This window comes from Ranitomeya imitator, unplaced genomic scaffold, assembly GCF_032444005.1.
Source record: "Ranitomeya imitator isolate aRanImi1 unplaced genomic scaffold, aRanImi1.pri SCAFFOLD_317, whole genome shotgun sequence".
In the NCBI taxonomy this organism is placed as follows: domain Eukaryota; kingdom Metazoa; phylum Chordata; class Amphibia; order Anura; family Dendrobatidae; genus Ranitomeya; species Ranitomeya imitator.
The window spans coordinates 309,710-331,504 of NW_027194797.1; the positions used below are offsets into that span (position 1 = coordinate 309,710).

The window sequence follows — 21,795 nt, forward strand, 5'->3', positions numbered from 1 at the left end:
TCATATCCCCACCTCCTGTATGCATGGCTCATATCCCCCCTCCTGTATGCATGGCTCATAATTCCCCCCCTCCTGTATGCATGGCTCATAATTTCCCCCCTGTATTCATGGCTCATATCCCCCCCTCCTGTATGCATGGCTCATAATTACCCCCCCTGTATGCATGGCTCATATCCCCCCTCCTGTATGCATGGCTCATAATTCCCCCCCTCCTGTATGCATGGCTCATATTCCCCCCGCTGTATGCATGGCTCATATTCCCCCCCCCCCTGTATGCATGGCTCATAATTCCCCCCCACCTCTTGTATGCATGGATCATAATCCCCCCGTATGCATGGCTCATCTCTCCACCCCCCCCCTGCTCCTTCTCTCATGGCTCTGCTCCCCGTCCTCTTTCTTCCCCCGTCCCTCATACTCACCTGTCCCGCCGACATCCCTCTGGCTCTGTCTCAACTCCCGGCGCAGCACCTTCTTCCTGAGTGAGCGGTCATGTGGTACCGCTCATTAAGGTCATGAATATGCGCATATTCATGACCTTAATGAGCGGAACCACGTGGTCGGTCGGGAGGTGACCCAGGACTTTAAAAAAAAACAAAACCTTGCTCAGGTGCCGCCACCCCGCATCGTCCCCGCCCTAGGCACGTGCCCTCAAGTGCCTAGTGGCAAATATGGCCCTGGTAACTGTGCACTTCCATTACTCTTATATATATATGATCCAGTCCTGTCTCAGTATACTAGCATTTTTTCATGTATATTTGTATATGTGTGTATATATCTTTATGTAGGATTCCTAGTCCACAGATTCAGGTGGACCTGTCGTTATTTTTCCCCTTCATTTACAGATTGTGTGTATATACTTTGTATATATTTATTTGCACCAGGAGGACCCCACGCTATATAGATTAGTCACAGATGTTCTTTATTATTTTGAATTTCCATTCTGGTTTTATTTATTTGGTTTCTTTTCTCTCTATTTACAGCGATTGGTGACAAAGGCTCCGGCGTTTTTCTTGTATGTCGCTTATTGTTTAAGATTCTGTTACGCTCCCAGATTATGCTATAATACATTTTGATTTTTTTTGCATGATATCCACAAGAGAGAGCGGTGAACTTTAAAAATGATCTAGATTGGGGCCATTCGGTCCATTACACCAGCACCTCGCCTTATCAGGTAGAGTGCACGCTAAATTTATATCTATCCACCTTTATGGAGGACAGAGAGAACTGTGAGGACCTTATCAGAAGCCATAGGCAGTAAGGAACTACAACACCACCGCACTATGAGGAAGGCTTTTAACTCCACCTGGTAAAGGGTGCTCTGAACTTGCTTCCAAGCCGTCCGGACCCTGCCTGTACCTGTGGGCTGGTGCCCTGGACTGTGGATGCCTGAAGTCTACAGTAAACCTGGTAAAGATACTGCAAACCTGTGTCCTCCATTCTTTACTGCACCATTCACCATCTTCCATCTACACACCGGGAGCCCTGGGGACATACTTCACCTGTAGGAAGTTATACGATCTAGCTGCCATAACATCACCCCAGAGGACCCCTTAAAGCAGCGTCGGTCACCCTGACCGAATACCACAGGTGGCGTCACAAACACAAACTATAATCAATACCCCTTTTTACATGGGTGCCCAGGGCTACAGACCGGGTCGCCACCATGACATCCCCTGTGAATACCGGACCCGGAACCGGGTACCCCACGGCCCTGGCGGGCGACTATTATATTGGGCGGTAAGGGGAGCCGTTATTGTACCACACAGCAGGTGCAGTAATAGGGACACATATGGCAGCAGCGGCTCAGTATTGGGGTATCAGGTGCAGTAATAGGGACACATACGGCAGCAGCGGCTCAGTATTGGGATATCAGGTGCAGTAATAGGGACACATACGGCAGCAGCGGCTCAGTATTGGGGTATCAGGTGCAGTAATAGGGACACATACGGCAGCAGCGGCTCAGTATTGGGGTATCAGGTGCAGTAATAGGGACACATACGGCAGCAGCGACTCAGTATTGGGGTATCAGGTGCAGTAATAGGGGCACATATGGCAGCAGCGGCTCAGTATTGGGGTATCAGGGGCAGTAATAGGGACACCTACAGCAGCGGCTCAGTATTGGGGTATCAGGTGCAGTAATAGGGACACATACGGCAGCAGCGGCTCAGTATTGGGGCATCAGGTGCAGTAGGACACATACGGCAGCAGCGGCTCAGTATTGGGGTATCAGGTGCAGTAATAGGGACACATATGGCAGCAGTGGCTCAGCATAGGGGTATCATGTGCAGTAATAGGGACACATACGGCAGCAGTGGCTCAGTATTGGGGTATCAGGGGCAGTAACAGGGACACATACGGCAGCAGTGGCTCAGTATTGGGGTATCAGGGGCAGTAACAGGGACACATACGGCAGCAGCGGCTCAGTATTGGGGTATCAGGTGCAGTAATAGAGACACATTCGGCAGCAGCGGCTCAGTATTGGGGTATCAGGTGCAGTAATAGAGACACATTCGGCAGCAGCGGCTCAGTATTGGGGTATCAGGTGCAGTAATAGAGACACATTCGGCAGCAGCGGCTCAGTATTGGGGTATCAGGGGCAGTAACAGGGACACATACAGCAGTAGCGGCTCAGTATTGGGGTATCAGGGGCAGTAATAGGGACACATACGGCAGCAGCGGCTCAGTATTGGGATATCAGGGGCAGTAACAGGGACACATACGGTAGCAGCGGCTCAGTATTGGGGTATCAGGGGCAGTAATAGGGACACATACGGCAGCAGCGGCTCAGTATTGGGATATCAGGGGCAGTAACAGGGACACATATGGCAGCAGCGGCTCAGTATTGGGGTATCAGCAGAATGAGGAGTTTGTGCAGATTGTGGATAGATATGGATGATGCTGGAAATGTGAGAATTCAGATGTGGCTTTGTTATAATCTCTGCAGATCAGTCATGTTTGGAGAAGTTGTCATGTTGGTCTGGACCAGATGGAATAGATGAGAAAAGTGAACGATTCCTTCAGAAAGAACATCAGCGGTAAGTCACCATCTATAACTGCTGTAATATCTTATATGGCTGCAGGACCGGTATCTACCTCTACAGTATAAGGTCTCCATATAGGAATATCAGTGTTTTTGTATATAGATGTATTTTAAATCACAGCGCGTCATCTGCTGATGTTCCCCTACACTCACAATTAGGGTGCACCACGTAGCTGTAGTCAGGATTAGCTGGTTAGGGGCCCACTCATATTTTTTCCCCCCACCCCAAGCTGAAGCCCTAACTGCACCTCTAGTCACAATACCTTCTGTTACATTTGTGGAGAGTACACGCTTAAGCTCCACAGATGCACCATGACAGCTCTCATCATGAAAGCCTATGATTTTGCTCATGACAAATCCTGGGCTCCTAACATCTGTTGTGTGAGATGTGCTGTTGATCTTAGAGGTTAACTGAGAGGTTCTCGCAAGTCAATGCCGTTTGCTGTCCTAATGATCAATGATTTGGCAGGAGCAGAAGGATCATGTGACGAACTGTTACTTCTCTGCTAAGAATAAGAATTCCACTGAATATCCCAATCTGTCTTCAGCTATGAGACCGGTGCCACATGATGACGCTTGTTATGATCCGGTGACCTTGGAGCCGCATGGAACTTTCTCTGTGTTGGTGGAAGCTGTACTGACCGCAAATCCTGAACTTAACACCGCAACTAGAAGTAGCCGTGGGGTGTGCCTAACAAATCCTAGACACCTTGACACAGCCGGAGGACTAAATACCCCTATAGATAGAAATAGGAAATCTACCTTGCCTCAGAGCAGAACCCCAAAGGATAGGCAGCCCCCCACAAATATTGACTGTGAGTAGTAGAGGAAAAGACACACGCAGGCAGGAAACAGGATTTAGCAAAAGAGGCCACTCTAGCTAAAATAGGAAAGGATAGGACAGAATCCTAAGCGGTCAGTATTAAAACCCTTCCAAAAATATCCACAGCAGAAAATACAAAAAATTCCACCATCTAACTAAAGATGTGGAGCGTATATCTGCAACTCCAGAGAATCCAACAAGACTGAGAAAACACTGACACAGTCTAAGCTGGACAAGAGAAAACAAATGAATAGCACAGAATTATTATGCACACAGCATGTGTGCCACAGAAACAAACACCAAACACTTATCTTTGCTGAATTGGCAGCAAGGCAGGAGGAACCAGACAAAGATCCAAAACCTCCCAGAACCATGGGCAACTGGCAAGGACTCAAGAATCCTGCACACCTAAATATCCCAGTTAGAACTGCAATCAGCAGATACACCTGGCCAGGACTGCAACTGAGGGACAACTGCATTCCCACCTACAACCACTGGAGGGAACCCAAAAGCAGAATTCACAACAGACGCTCTTCCAGTATCAAAGCCACTAGAGTCATGGAGCCTAGAGCAGGCAGCCAACAAAGATGTTGCAGTCCATGGGTCAGAGACGGGAAACAACGCTGATTCAAACTCTGAGCCATGTATGTCTGGTGAGCCTCATGTTCTAACACAGCCAGAACTGAATGACTTGTTCCGGGACTTACGTATCTCAAAACCAAATGCAGAGTTCGTGGATTCAAGACTTCAAGGATGGCATTTTCTGCCTCTAGCTACAATTAAGAGCTGGCTCAGGGATAGGAAACAAAGGGTGGTTATTAATGGAGCACACTCGGACTGGGTCGTGGTTAGCAGTGGGGTACCACAGGGGTCAGTATTGGGACCTCTTCTTTTTAACATATTTATTAATGATCTTGTAGGGGGCATAAAGAGCAGAATTTCAATATTTGCAGATGACACTAAACTCTGCAGGGTAATCAATACTGAGGAGGAAAATTTTATATTACAGGATGATTTTTTTAAACTTGAAACTTGGGCTGATAAATGGCAAATGAGCTTTAATGGGGATAAATGTAAGGTCATGCACTTGGGTAGAAGAAATAAGATGAATAACTATGTGCTTAATTCTAAAACTCTGGGCAAAACCATCAATGAAAAAGACCTGGGAGTATGGGTGGATGAAAAACTCATGTTCAGTGGCCAGTGTCAGGCAGCTGCTACAAAGGCAAATAATATAATGGGATGCATTAAAAGAGGCATAGATGCTCATGAGGAGAACATAATTTTACCTCTATACAAGTCACTAGTGTGACCACACTTAGAATACTGTGCACAGTTCTGGTCTCCGGTGTATAAGAAAGACATAGCTGAACTGGAGCGGGTGCAGAGAAGAGCGACCAAGGTTATTAGAGGACTGGGGGGTCTGCAATACAAGATAGGTTATTACACTTGGGGCTAATTAGTTTGGAAAAACGAAGACTAAGGGGAGATCTTATTTTAATGTATGAATATATGAGGGGACAGTACAAAGACCTTTCTGATGATCTTTTTAATCATAGACCTGAAACAGGGACAAGGGGACATCCTCTACGTCTGGAGGAAAAAAGGTTTAGGCATAATAACAGACGCGGATTCTTTACTGTAAGAGCAGTGAGACTATGGAACTCTCTGCCAAATGATGTTGTAATGAGTGATTCATTACTTAAATTTAAGAGGGGACTGGATGCCTTTCTGGAAAAGTATAATGTTACAGGGTATATACACTAAAACATAATAAATGAAAATTGGAGGGAAACTCAATTTAAAATGATGCATGGAGCAATCTCTGCTTTTAATATTCATAAACCAGATATAAGACCTAACAGACTTACAGCCTGCCCTAGATGTCAGCAACCTAGCTCTGATTTATTACATGGCCTATGGTCCTGCGGTTACATAGTCCCGTTTTGGGGCCTAGTTTCTGGATTACCAGCCTTTGGAGTAATGTGACAATGGCGATCTTACATTATTGGGAGAATATGAGTGGCGAGAGTTGCGGAGGGAGGGGTCCCCCAATACTAATACATACTATACTTATCATCGTCTACCCCTCAGTTGTCAGATTTAATAGCTCGACTGCATCATTACATGGCGGTGGAGCAAGGGGACGCACTCACAAATAAGGAGGTACAAGCGGGCAAATTTCTTAAAAAATGGAGACAGTTTCTTGGAAAACGTGCGGGGCCGATGCAAGGCGGAAGATGATAACTCCCTTCTCTTCCACTAGATGGTTCCTCTTGGAAAAATTGAAGAATAATCTGGGTCCACTACAATTACCAGAGGATTGCTCTTGCCATGATTAGCGTTAGATGTTTTACTACTTTACTGGATAATGGGAAGGCGGGCTAGACTGCCGGTTGGAATGGGTTAGGCGACTCAGTGAAGGCTCCCCGCTCCTTTTCTTACTCTCCTCCCTCCCTTTCCCCCTTCCCTTCTTCTTTTATTTCTTTGTTTGTTTTTGTATTTTTGACAATTCTCTCCGCGATCCCATATAGATTTTATAATATTGGCTAAGATTACCTTCGTTATCTCCAAAAGAAGATATTCTTAATCGGTAACCTTTACTTGTGTCTTGTGGAGACTGTAACAATTACAATGTACAATGTCTAAATCCTATGATTGATGCCAATGGATTGTTGTTTCATATGGTTGTAAATGCAAATTTTCAATAAAAATTTATATTAAAAACAAAAACAAAAGGCCATTCAGAAATTGGGGGAGATTCACAAGGAGCGGACTGCTGCTGTCCACACTGCCAAAAGTACCAATACCGGGTTTACAGTCAACAGTATCACTGGGCTTGATTAGCAGCAAACTCGCCTGACCTTAACCTCATAGAGAATCTATGGAGTATTGTCAAGAGGAAGATGAGAGACACCAGACCCAACAATGCAGATGAGCTGAAGGCTGCTATCAAATCAACCTGGGCTTCCATAACCCCTCAGCAGTGCCGCAGGCTGATCGCCTCAATGCCACGCCACATTGATGCAGTAATTGATGGAAAAGGACCAAGTATTGAGGGCATTTACTGAACATACATTTCAGTAGGACAACATTTCGGATTTTACAATCATTTTTCAAGCTGGTGATATAAAGTATTCTAATTTACTGAGATAATGACTTTTGGGATTTCATTGGTTGTAAGCCATAATCATCAACATTAACAGAAATAAACACATGAAATAGATTACTCTGTGTGTAATGACTCTGTGTGTGATGTAGTTAACTTTTTGATGATATTCTAATTTTGTGAGAAGCACCTGTACATATATAGAAATTAAAGCAATTTTTTTTACAAATAGTGTATATATATATATATATATATATATATATATATATATATATATATATATAATTACTGCTTTCTCATTGACTTCATACATTGTGCTCACTATGGGGACATAAAAGAGGGGCATTTCATAATTTAAGTAAAGGATGAAACTTTCCAAAGACAAAAAGATTAATGTTAACGATGTCATGATTTTTAATGATTGATTACATTGATGATTACCTCTTCAATATTTGTCACAGTTGTTAATAGTAAACTCTGCAACTAAGGAGTTAAATGATCTATGGAGAAGAAAAAAGACCCGTGAGGTAATAAACATATCCAGTATTTCCATTCCTATGATGGAGGATTAGTGGTGAGCGAGCGTGCTCTGATGAGGTGTTAACTCAGCATGCTCAAGTGCTAATCCAACATTTCGGCGTGCCATAAAAGTATGCTCGAGACGCCGCAGGGATTTCTGAAATCTCAGCTTTTTTTTTAAAGCAGCGCTTTGTCAAGTCTCTCAGTTTTGCAGCGTATTTCACCCATTCAAGTGAATGATAAAAAACGCCGGTAAAAACAGCAAAACGTATATTCGGTGTGAGGAAAAAAACTGCAGCATTCTGTGATTACAGTCCAAAATCGGACACTGGCAAGAAACAGTCGCACGCCTTATGGAGCATCAGAGGGACAAGCGGTTTTTACAGATACATTCCATTTCTGTAGCAAAGAAGCCTGTAAATAGTCGTGTAAAAGATTAATAGCTGCGGAATAACAGGACGGATTCTACACGGACAGAACACGGAGGACAAGTGAGAAAACCTCGCCCCACTCTCCTGGATTATTGGTACACAAGTGTGAGCGAACCCGAAATATTGCCGGGCAGCAAGTATCTGTGCAGAGCCGATGCTGGAAAATTCTATCACAAGATTCCGTGATGACATCACTGGTGATTGTCGGCCAGGATGACATCACTGGTGATTGTCGGCCACTGTGACATCACTGGTGATTGTCGGCCATTGTGACATCACAGCCCCTATAAATAGAAGCCGCGCAGGGTTCCGGGTGCCATTTTTGGTTCTATAGTGACGGAGAGCATTTGCAATTTCTCACTATGGCTGAATTACATCTGAATGATTTTCAGGTACAAGCGCTATTGGAGGTTCTTATCTTCCATCGCCCTAACATTGCGCTTCTACCACCCGATGGCATCCTCTGCTTCACTCACCGGCTGGTGGTGCAGCTAGTAAAGGATTGCCTGACTAAACACCGACAAGATCAACTGACGTCAGAGTATCTGACAGATTTATGTCACAACATCAAGACTTTACTACAGCAGGTAAGTGGCGGACGCTCCGCACACAACTTCTCTGTACTCAGAGATAATAATGGTGGGACAGAAGCTTCTTCTTTCCTCCCATATAAAACACGACGAGTCCCCAAATCCTGTATGGAGTCAGTGTATCTGCAGAGAGGAGCAGATGACACATACAATGGCCGCCAATCATCTGAGATTGTTCTTTTTTGTTTCTTTTCTCCTTTATAGGCCGAAAAAAAGTCTCAATCTGGAGACTTGGCTTATATTACAGAACTGGCCGAAAAAATCCTCCGTGTACTAGAACTTCCGGACCGCTCGTCGGACCGCCAGGTAAGCAGCGTCGGACTGGAGCACCTTGGGCCCACCAGAGAAAATCATTCTTGGGGCCCACTATGTAGCTACAAAGAAATAAATACAAGACCACCAATTGTGGGGTAAAATACTAATATCAGGGTATCATATAAGATAGTACACTTCTTAATTATATAGCACTGGTTGGAGTAGCCCCATCATAGAATATAAAGTAGGCCCCTCATAGAATAAAAAGTAGCCCCCTCATAGAATTTAATGTAGCCCCCTCATAGAATATAATGTAGCCCCCTCATAGAATAAAAAGTAGCCCCCTCATAGAATTTAATGTAGTCCCCTCATAGAATATAATGTAGCCCCCTCACAGAATTTAATGTAGCCCCCTCATAGAATATAATGTAGCCCCCTCATAGAATAAAAAGTAGCCCCCTCATAGAATTTAATGTAGCCCCCTCATAGAATATAATATAGCCCCCTCATAGAATAAAAAGTAGCCCCCTCATAGAATATAATGCAGCCCCCGTCATAGAATATAAAGTAGCCCCCTCATAGAATATAATGTAGCCCCCTCATAGAATATAATGTAGCCCCCTCATAGAATTTAATGTAGCCCCCTCATAGAATATAATGCAGCCCCCCCATAGAATATAATGCAGCCCCCATAGAATATAATGTAGCCCCCCTCATAGAATTTAATGTAGCCCCCTCATAGAATATAATGCAGCCCCCCTTATAGAATATAATGCAGCCCCCCATAGAATATAATGTAGCCCCCCCATAGAATATAGTTTAGCACCTCAAAGAATATAATGTAGCTCCCTCATAGGGTATAATGAAGCCTCCCATAGAATATAATGTAGCCCCCTCAGAGTATAATGCAGCACCCCTCATAGGGTTTAATGCAGTCCACTCATGGGGTATAATGCAGTCCCCCTCCTAGGGTATAATGCAGCACCCCTCATAGGGTATAATGCAGCACCCCTTCATATGGTATAATGCAGCCACCCTCATAGAGTATAATGTAGCCCTCCCCAAAGGGTATAATGCAATCCTCCCTTATAAGGTATAATGTAGCCCTACCTCATAGGGTATAATGCAGCCCCCTCCTAGGGTATAATGCAGCCCTCCCTCATATGGTATAATGTAGCCCTACCTCATAGGGTATAATGCAGCCCCCTCATAGGGAATAATGCAGCCTCCCTATAGGGTATAATGCAGCCCCCCTCATAGAGTATAATGTAGCCCCCTCATAGGGTATAATGCAGCCCACTCATGGGGTATAATGCAGCCCCCCTCATAGGGTATAATGCAGCCCTCCCTCATAGGGTATAATGCAACTCTCCCTCATAGGGTATACTTCAGCGCCCCTCATAGGGTATAATGTAGCCCCCTCATAGGGTATAATGCAGCCCCCTCATAGGTTATAATGCAGGCCCCTTCATAGGATATAATGCAGCCCACTCATAGGGTATAATGCAGCTCCCCTTATATGGTATAATGCAGCCCCCCTCATAGGGTATAATGCAGTCCCCCTAATAGGTTATAATGCAGCCCCCCTCATAGGGTATACTGTAGCCCTCCCTCATAGGGTATAATGCAGCCCCCCTCTTAGGGTATAATGCAGCCCCCCACAGAATATAATGCAGCCCCCCATAGAATTTAATGTAGACCCTCATAGAGTATAATGCATTCCCAAATTGAATGTAGCTCCACAGTCCTACAGTATTATGGCCACCAGGACTCACTCACTGACATATATATATATATATATATATATATATATATAAACAAACACAATCCTCACCTCTCCTCCTTGTTCCCCACTGATCCCGGCTCTGCTCCGGTATCAGCAGCTGCACTGCCATTTGCCCAACACACAGCGGGTACGCGATGAAGTGACGTCATCACACACCTTCAGTGTCAGAGGCAGAGGGGAATGATGGGAGATGGAGCGTCGTCTGATGCTCTCTCCTCCATTATTGCTTTCATCTGTGATGCCGATACAGTTGAATGTGGTGCACACTGGGGAGGAGTGCTGGCATTAGGCCCCCCTGACTTACAGGCCCCATAGTGGCCGCTTGGGCTGGGGCCCCTGGGTGAGCGGGGGCCCTGGTCTGCCAGCCATGATAGGGGGCAGTGTTAGACTCAGCCTGTGGCTAACACTGCCCGCTATTAAAGTGAAATTAATATTCACCGCTCTCCACGCCCATGGGGGTGTGGTGTTGAGAGAAGATTCATTTCTTTTTAGCAGCGGGGACAGGCTTTAGCTGCAGCAGCCTGTCACCCACTGCTGCTCCGCTGGCATCAGGCGGGTCCCCCTGACTCACGGGCCCCATAGCAGCTGCATGGTCTGCCGCTTCTAGCAATACGCCACTGGCTAGGGCCCCTGGAGCAGCAGGAGCCCTAGGCAGCTGCCTGCCCTGTATGCCAGCAGGTGTCAATGCCTGGGCCCCCTGGAGAATCCTCCAGTTCTCTGGAGGGCCAGTTGGACCCTTCCGGTAAGGAGCCATCAATTGGTGCATCAGTAAATGTTGGTTTCATCCATCCTGATTGATGGATTTGGGGATTTAGTGAAATCTTCCACATATTAATTATCTCTATTATATCTATTAGGAAACACCAGAAGGCGACGACGAATATGGGGAGAATGTGACCCCGGAAATCCCTGACTCTAATAGGAGTCAGCTGGAGCCGAGCAGCGATCTGATTGCAGGTGAGCTGATCACATGACCGTCTACAAGGAATCTCCAGATATTACACAGCAGGGAATAATGGCGGATTTACTCTCTACTCCATGTAATGGGACCTGTCATTACATGATACATATAGGAGTGGTGGGATGATGGCGGAGGACGTTCCCCCCATTATATCCAGATATTACACAGCATGGAATAATGGTGGATTTACTCTCTACTCCATGTAATGGGACCTGTCAGCACATGATACATATAGGAGTGGTGGGATGACGGCAGAGGACGTTCCCCCCATTATATCCAGATATTACACAGCTGGGAATAATGGTGGATTTACTCTCTACTCCATGTAATGGGGACCTGTCAGCACATGATACATATAGGAGTGGTGGGATGACGGCGGAGGACGTTCCCCCCATTATATCCAGACATTACACAGCAGGGAATAATGGTGGATTTACTCTCTACTCCATGTAATGGGGACCTGTCAGCACATTATACATATAGGAGTGGTGGGATGACGGCGGAGGACGTTCCCCCCATTATATCCAGATATTACACAGCATGGAATAATGGTGGATTTACTCTCTACTCCATGTAATGGGACCTGTCAGCACATGATACATATAGGAGTGGTGGGATGACGGCAGAGGACGTTCCCCCCATTATATCCAGATATTACACAGCTGGGAATAATGGTGGATTTACTCTCTACTCCATGTAATGGGGACCTGTCAGCACATGATACATATAGGAGTGGTGGGATGACGGCGGAGGACGTTCCCCCCATTATATCCAGACATTACACAGCAGGGAATAATGGTGGATTTACTCTCTACTCCATGTAATGGGGACGTGTCAGCACATGATACATATAGGAGTGGAGGGATGACGGCGGAGGACGTTCCCCCCATTATATCCAGATATTACACAGCATGGAATAATGGCGGATTTACTCTCTACTCCATGTAATGGGGACCTGTCAGCACATGATACATATAGGAGTGGTGGGATGATGGCGGAGGACGTTCCCCCCATTATATGCAGATATTATACAGCTGGGAATAATGGTGGATTTACTCTCTACTCCATGTAATGGGGACCTGTCAGCACATGATACATATAGGAGTGGTGGGATGACGGCGGAGGATGTTCCCCCCATTATATCCAGATATTACACAGCAGGGAATAATGGCGGATTTACTCTCTACTCCATGTAATGGGGACCTGTCAGCACATGATACATATAGGAGTGGTGGGATGACGTCGGAGGACGTTCCCCCCATTATATCCAGATATTACACAGCAGAGAATAATGGCGGATTTACTCTCTACTCCATGTAATGGGACCTGTCAGCACATGATACATATAGGAGTGGTGGGATGACGGCGGAGGACGTTCCCCCCATTATATCCAGATATTACACAGCAGAGAATAATGGCGGATTTACTCTCTACTCCATGTAATGGGACCTGTCAGCACATGATACATATAGGAGTGGTGGGATGACGGCGGAGGACGTTCCCCCCATTATATCCAGATATTACACAGCAGGGAATAATGGTGGATTTACTCTCTACTCCATGTAATGGGGACCTGTCAGCACATGATACATATAGGAGTGGTGGGATGACGGCGGAGGACGTTCCCCCCATTATATCCAGATATTACACAGCTGGGAATAATGGCGGATTTACTCTCTACTCCATGTAATGGGGACCTGTCAGCACATGATACATATAGGAGTGGTGGGATGACAGTAGAGGATGTTCCCCCCATTATATCCAGATATTACACAGCAGGGAATAATGGCGGATTTACTCTCTACTCCATGTAATGGGGACCTGTCAGCACATGATACATATAGGAGTGGTGGGATGACGGCGGAGGACGTTCCCCCCATTATATCCAGATATTACACAGCTGGGAATAATGGCGGATTTACTCTCTACTCCATGTAATGGGACCTGTCAGCACATGATACATATAGGAGTGGTGGGATGACGGCGGAGGACGTTCCCCCCATTATATCCAGATATTACACAGCAGGGAATAATGGTGGATTTACTCTCTACTCTATGTAATGGGGACCTGTCAGCACATGATACATATAGGAGTGGTGGGATGACGGCGGAGGACGTTCCCCCCATTATATCCAGATATTACACAGCAGGGAATAATGGTGGATTTACTCTCTACTCCATGTAATGGGGACCTGTCAGCACATGATACATACAGGAGTGGTGGGATGACGGCGGAGGACGTTCCCCTTTAATAAAAAGTATTTCTTTGCTGAAATCCAATGTGCCAGTCAGGAGAAATGTAACATAGAAGCCATATGCAAATCAGGATGGAAGTGCACTGGGGGCGGTGACGAAGGAGTCCGAGTGCAGTGACACGCCCCCAGTGCACTTCCAGGATAATTTGCATATGGCTGCTATGCTTCAGCTCTCTTCCCATCACTCACATGTGCAGTGAGGGTGGGGGCTCCTCATTCATGTGGTGATTGGGGGTCCGCCACCACTTACATTACCTTTATCTGTGGGTGCGCTGTACGTTCTCATATGTAGAGTCCCCATATAACGAGTATTATTCCCATTTTCAGACGTCTTGTCATTTCTCCCTTATATTACGGTATTATGTATGTAGGACTGATATCGACTAATACATTTTATTTTCTCATCACGTTATCATTATTTTAGTACCATCAGCGCTGGCGAATCCCGACAGTGGAATCTGTAAGATCCCGGAGATCCAAGAATCCGCCGATGTAAGTATCATAGAGATATGGGGGTGTGTGTGTATCACCAGATCATGGGGTGTGAGTGACCCGTCCAGTATTATCCCCATATAACCATGGGACGGCTCTGTTCTAAGTGTAGAGGACACTGTGGTCTTAGAGAATGGCATTTATATTAAATGGAATCTGTCACCAGGTTTATGCTGTAGCATAATGTAGGGACAGAGACCCTGATTCCAGCGATATATCACTTAATTTACTGGGGTCAGCAGATGTGATAATATCCCTGTCTTCTCTGCTGCAGATCTAGCAGAGCTCTGAATGCTGAACCTTGTAGAACACCGCCCACACCACTGATTGGCAGCTTTTCTGTATACACTGTGCATAGGCAGAAATCTGCTATACCGTGGTGGTGGGTTTACAGAGTACTAGGACAACATGGCATGAGACACATAGTCCTAGTGATAATCTCCGGCTGATAAAACACTGATTTTATTAAAGCAACAGCAGAAAGTCTAGTAAGTAACACATCGCTGGAATCAGGGTCTCTTCCCCTATATCATAACTGCTCCCAGATTACATAGCACATACCTGCTGACAGATTCTCTGCAAGTTCTACCCTGTGTGATCTCGCGTTTTATCCAGCACTTTACAATTATATCGATATATAGAGGATCCGCTTTATATTTCATTCGTGTCTGCAGAGCGTCGGCTCGTATCGTCCTCTACATCGGATCAGTGTAAATTAGCTGGGACATAATAAAGGAGGAAAAGTTATTACATCCTGAGATGTTTTCCAGCATCTACTGTATCTTACCAAGACAACAACGAAAAAAAAAAGAGCGAGTGATAGTCATGAAGACAATTGTAACAATTTTTATTGAAAATACATATAAAATAACAAGTATATAATAAAAAAAATCTTACATGTAAGGACAAGATTGAATGAGAAGCCAAATGAGAACAGAAAAAACGACCCTCCATAATGCTGGTGAAGTGGATATGGGGAGTGAATCCTGGAGCTAGTGTGAGGAGATTAGTAGAAAGAAATGCCCCCATAAAGTGCTGGTGCTAGTGCAGATCTAAGGACAAGCACCATAAAGTGCTGGTGCTAGTGCAGATCTAAGGACATGCACCATAAAGTGCTGGTGCTAGTGCAGATCTTAGGACATGCACCATAAAGTGCTGGTGCTAGTGCAAATCTTAGGACATGCACCATAAAGTGCTGGTGCTAGCGCAGATCTTAGGACATGCACCATAAAGTGCTGGTGCTAGAGCAGTTCTTAGGACATGGTTTTCTGGGGAGGATGGAATACAAATGATATAATTTTCGGGTTATGAAGGTGAAACCTTATCCCATACTAGTAGTGGAACACTAAACCACCCCAGCAAAATCAAGTCCACAGCTCCCGAGGAAGCCCATTCAAAACGCGCGTTGGGGCTGGCTGAGCGCCCATCCTAGTGGGATACTATGGGGAACATCCTGGACTGATGGGGTAGACGTCATTGTTTGATATGTACTTGATTTATACTCACACTAGCTCCAGGATTCACTCCACATATCCACTTCACTAGCATTATGGAGGGTCGCTATTTCTGTTCTCATTTGGCTTCTCATTCCATCTTGTCCTTACATGTAAGATTTTTTATTATATACTTGTTGTTTTATATGTATTTTCAATAGACATTGTTACAATTGTCTTCAGGACTATCACTCGCCCTTTTTTCGTTGTTGTTTTGGTTAGTATTTGTGGAGTGTCCTTGAAATATTGGGCGCATTATACTCACTGGGTCATGGCGCTGATTTCATTATCTATACTATTATGGTTTCTGCTTTAGTATTATTGTATTCAGCTTCTATATCTTAGTATTATTTCTTATTCTTTTCTAGGACTTGATTAAATCATTGATCCCGGCAGGAGAGCCGCGTATAAGCGACTATGAAACTATCAAACTGATCAGCAGCGGTGCTTTTGGGTGAGATTTCTATTAACATAATCCCCATTTCTCAGGGTTCCCTATGACAATGCTTCGGCCTCTGTGCTCTGCCATTCAGTGTTATCATAGGGAGAAGATCTGAGTCCACATCACTGTCCACATCTCAATGTCACTATTCAGCTCCATTATATACAGCAGAGCGAACTGATCTGTAACACATCTGTCTGTAAGGAAAGGGATGATATCATAGAATACATGACACCCACCGGTCCTAGACCTCCTCTGTTCTTATGCTTCCTCCTGATCTTTCGGGGCCCCATTATGAAGCTGGTAATAGTGATTGGCTGCACACGGTCACGTGAGGGGTGACGCGATACTGACGCCGATGACATCTCCACCCTCCACCATGACCATGTCAGTCCAATCACTGGCCTCAGCAGCAGAAGGGAGAACAACCAAAGACAGAGGATGGCGGACTGCAGTGATGGACCGGGGAAGGACCAAGACAAGTGGGTGTAATGTGTTTAATTACTTTTTAACGTCTTCTTGTCCCTCCATTATTTATTCTGCCTTGGGCTGTGGAGAAAGACTAAAAACCATCTTCTTACAACAATTGGAGCAATTTACATTTTGACTAATTATTATTGTTACTGACTTGTATCTACTGGTCGGTTATAGCGAATCTGCCCAAGATGAATGTCAGCAGATTCTCTCATCTATAATGTGACCTGGTGAGGGCAGACGGGGCGCGGTGCGACCTCCCATCATCTATGTAGTGTTATTTCATGGATTTCTAGATGTGGATTTCTAGTGATGGCCGGACTGCTGCCATTAATCATTAGTACAAATGATCACGTAATGACTTCAATATCCAGACTGTTAAGGGTTCATTATAAACCATGGATTCTCCTTCTCTCCAGGGCCGTCTGCTTAGTGCGCCATAAGGGATCACAAAACATCTTTGCTATGAAGAAAATGGCCAAGAGGAACCTGACTACTTCTAATAAAATGGAAAGGACATATATCGAGAGGGACATCCTAACATTCGCAGATTGTCCCTTTGTGGTCTCCATGCTCTGCTCCTTCCCTACTAGATATCACCTGTGTATGGTCATGGAGTATGTAGGAGGTAGGACACGAACATTGTGTAGTATTCAACTCATGTCTGCTGACATCTTATCACCTCTCATATCATTAAGACTTGTCCCCGTGGATGTTACATTCCCACAGAGCATTTACTATAGGTTGTCTATTAAAGTCATTGATGTGTGTGATCTCCCCGTATGTCCGCACTGAGAACGTCAGTATCTCCAGGTGTAGACCAGATACGAGATCACTTTATGTCATGAGCTACTTGGACGACAATTTCATCATGACCTCAGACTAATATTATGTACATTATATCTTTATATATTATCCCCTGCCCCAATGTTTCCACTCACTTCTCTTCATACATCATGGTGCTCCGCTGTATAAACCCCTCACCGGTCATATTTCCTTTCTTCTGTAGGTGGAGACTGTGCGACCCTTCTAAGCACCAGGGGTCCTTTCTCTGTCCCGATGGCCCGCTTGTACTTTGCAGAAGCAGTCCTTGGTGTGGAATACCTGCATAGTCACGGTGTGGTGCACAGAGACCTGAGGCCACAGAAGTAAGTGAATACCTGTAGTATAACAAAGGGGGGGAGTTATCCTTTATTATCTCACGGTCTATGAAGCTAAAATCATCTTCTCTTTCACAGCCTCCTGATAACATCTACTGGACATATTAAAATTACCGACTTTGGATGTTCAAAACTTGGTGTCATGATACCAAACACCAACACCTACAAGCAATCAGCAGAGAACATCTCCAGAGAGTTCCAGGACCATGAGGTCAGCATTACCTACAGGAACTTAGCTTGTTCTGTACAAATCTCATAACTCTATTTTGTCTTCCCTACGTTCTTCATTTCTAGAGAGCTTTTCCACTGATATTTTATCTTCTGTAATTCTGATTTTATGTCAAGAGCTTGTCATAATAATAGTTTCATCGATTCTCATTGCTTTTTTCTGTTGGTTTCCAGGAGTGTGGCAGCCCTTATTACACAGCCCCTGAGGTCATCCTGAAGAACGCCTATGGAAGACCTGTTGACTGGTGGGATATGGGCATCATATTAAATGAATTTTTCATGGGAATTGCACCATTTGATGGGGCTTCCCTATCTGAGTTTTATGAAAATGTTGTCACTGGTAAGTAAAATAATCTGATCATTGCTTTTACTGGTTATCTTGGTTTAGTTACGTCCTTTGCTTTATCTTACAGTCCTGTAAATAGGTTTTATGTTCTTTAATTTTCTATATAACAGGAAATATCATTTGGGATCATCATTACAGTCCTCCACCCGATGCTAAGGACCTCATCACTCAGCTGCTGAAAACAAATCCTGTGGATAGACTTGGGACAGGTAACAGATACAATAATATCAATATTCCCTTGTTACACCGAGGACACATCACTAATGTCCATGAGGAACATTAATTCTCTATCAGCTTCTCCATTTATAGTTCTCTTTGCTAAAATTTTCATTCTATTTCCTACATGTCTGCTCAGTTGTGTAATTAGTTCAAATTAAGATACGTTGTTCAGATATGAAGTTGTCTCTGACAATGTCCGCATCACTTTTGTTTTCCTTTATCCAGGAGGAGCTTTTGAGATCAAGGGTCATCCATTTCTTAATGACTTAGACTTTGACACCCTTCTAAGTCAAAATCCAGTGTACGTTCCTCACCTTGCATCAGATGTGGACACCAGCCTATTTATCAGTAAGTAGGAGACGTCATCTAAACTAAGTATCTGTTTGCCTCGTCTTCCTTATTTTGTGACAATTGGTTCCCATTAATAAATGGTGACTGTGTTATACTGACAACCTCTAATAACACTTCATTACCTATGTCTTGCAGACCATTCTAATATGGAAAAACATCTGGTCTCAGAGGGTGAGAAGGGCATAAGTGAGGACAATGAGAGCCTTGTCTTCAAAAATTTTACATCATCTTCTGAAAGGCTTTCTAAAGTAAGTATGTGTTAATACATCCAAAATATATATAAAAGACCTATGAAGGTAGACATACAATTATTTAATATCTTATTGCTTCCGCATGTAGCTCTGTACCACCGTTACCAGGATGAAGATTAATGAGAATCCCAAGTCTTCTCCAGATCATACCCAAGAATCCAGCACAAATATTTCAGAAATGTGAGTAGATTATGGGGTCATTATTGGGAGGTCTAGGCTGATTTATGTGCACAACACCAAATATAGGACATAATTACCATAGTATCAAATGCAGAATCCACCATCCCAAGGTTAGAGGAAACCGCTCGTGATAACAGCCCATATCTGCGTACCTGTGACCGGTCATGCATTTTTCATGCTGCCTACACTGTAGGAGAGATGTATTATTACATGCCAGACATTCTTAATTCCGCTCCAATCTATAGAAGGTAGCGTTGAGCAGAAGACCTTCCCCACTATGGCAGTCATATGTCTTATTAGGCCCATTAGTCCATGTTCTTCTAGTGAGACAACCCCTTTTATACTGTGTTTTCTTGCAATTTACATGTTTTTATTCTTCGAAACAGGCAGAAAGAATCTGATGACGACGCTATTATCATCTTGTCATCCTCGTCCCCACTATCAGGTATGTCCATGTGTACAGCACCAACAATGGGAATGTTGACTTCAAGGCTCAAATATATCCACATGGTTTTTCTGTAATAGGTCTCCTATGTTATCCATGTTTCATGGATCCCAATTATGTTGCCCATGGGCCCATACTGTACCTCTAGTTCCCTAATTTTGTAGTTTCTTTCATGGATTCTGTGAGATACGTTGTAGCGTCCAGTAACCTCCATCATCATAAGGTGACATAATCTCTTATAGTAGAATATCATCAGTGATGCACCACATGGTGGCACACAGGGCCCTTACTGCTCTAGATCAGTGACACATCTAATGCCCCTCAGATGGGATTATGTACATTATATAGGACTTATTCTGCCCTATTATGATATAACTAGATGGTAGCCCGATTCTAACGCATCGAGTATTCTAGAATATGTATGTAGTTTATTTATGAAGATTTTAGAATAATACATTGAATACACAGTCTTCGGCCGGCCGCGACCAATTAGCAAAGCGTGGTTCTATTCCCGCGCCAATTCGTGGCCGGACTCCGCTTGTCTGATTGTTCGCGGCCGGCCACATAGTATGTAGCACAGCCACGTAGTATATAACAGCCCACGTAGTAAGTAGCACAGCCACGAAGTATATTGCACAGCCACATAGTATATTGCACAGCCACGTAGTATATTGCACAGCCACGCAGTATATAGCACAGCCATGTAGTATATCGCACAGCCCAAGGAGTATATAGCACAGCCCACGGAGTATATAGCACAGCCACGTAGTATATAACACAGCCCACGGAGTGTATAACAGCCCACATAGCATATAACACAGCCACATAGTTTATAATAGCCCATGTAGCATATAACATAGCCCACGTAGCGTATAACAGCCCACGTAGTGTATAACACAGGCCAAGTAGTGTATAACACAGGCCACGTAGTGTATAACACAGGCCACATAGTGTATAACACAGCCCACGTAGTGTATAACACAGCCCATGTAGTGTATAGCACAGCCATGTAGTGTTTTGCACAGCCACATAGTACATTGCACAGCCCACATAGTATATTGCACAGCCCACGTAGTATATTGCACAGCCCAGTTAGTATATTGCACAGCCCACGTAGTATATAGCACAGCCCACGCAGTATATTGCACAGCCCACGCAGTATATTGCACAGCCCACGCAGTATATTGCACAGCCCACATAGTATATTGCACAGCCCATGTAGTATATTGCACAGCCCATGCAGTATATAGCACAGCCCATGCAGTATATTGCACAGCCCACGCAGTATATTGCACAGCCCACGCAGTATATTGCACAGCCCACATAGTATATTGCACAGCCCACATAGTATATTGCACAGCCCATGCAGTGTATTGCACAGCCCACGCAGTATATAGCACAGCCCACGCAGTATATTGCACAGCCCACGTACTATATTGCACAGCCCAGTTAGTATATTGCACAGCCCACGTAGTATATTGAACAGCCCAGTTAGTATATTGCACAGCCCACGTAGTATATAGCACAGCCCACGCAGTATATTGCACAGCCCATGCAGTGTATTGCACAGCCCACGTAGTATATAGCACAGCCCACATAGTATATGCACAGCCCAGTTAGTATATTGCACAGCCCACGTAGTATATTGCACAGCCCACACAGTATATTGCACAGCCCATATAGTATATTGCACAGCCCACGTAGTATATTGCACAGCCCATGCAGTGTATTGCACAGCCCACACAGTATATAGCACAGCCCACGTAGTATATTGCACAGCCCACGTAGTATATTGCACAGCCCACGTACTATATTGCACAGCCCACATAGTATATAGCAATGTGGGCATCATATCCCTGTTAAAAAAAGAATTAAAGTAAAAAATAGTTATATACTCACCTTCCGTTGGCCCACGGATCCAGGCGAAGCGCTTACCGATGCTCCT

At 44.6% G+C, this 21,795-nt stretch overlaps 1 protein-coding gene and 1 long non-coding RNA gene across 2 annotated transcripts in view; one reads left to right on the forward strand and one right to left on the reverse strand.

Moving 5' to 3' along the window:
- Positions 1–21,795, reverse strand: part of LOC138656345 (gastrula zinc finger protein XlCGF66.1-like) — a 324,260-nt gene that overhangs the window by 297,226 nt on the left and 5,239 nt on the right. The window contains exon 3 of the mRNA XM_069743692.1: positions 17,612–17,830. Coding sequence (XP_069599793.1) covers positions 17,612–17,830 — 219 coding nt within the window. The remainder of the gene's footprint in view (positions 1–17,611; positions 17,831–21,795) is intronic.
- Positions 18,879–19,387, forward strand: LOC138656344 (uncharacterized). Its single transcript, XR_011316912.1, has 3 exons — positions 18,879–18,971; positions 19,110–19,222; positions 19,314–19,387. It is a non-coding gene; the product is annotated as an uncharacterized lncRNA (long non-coding RNA).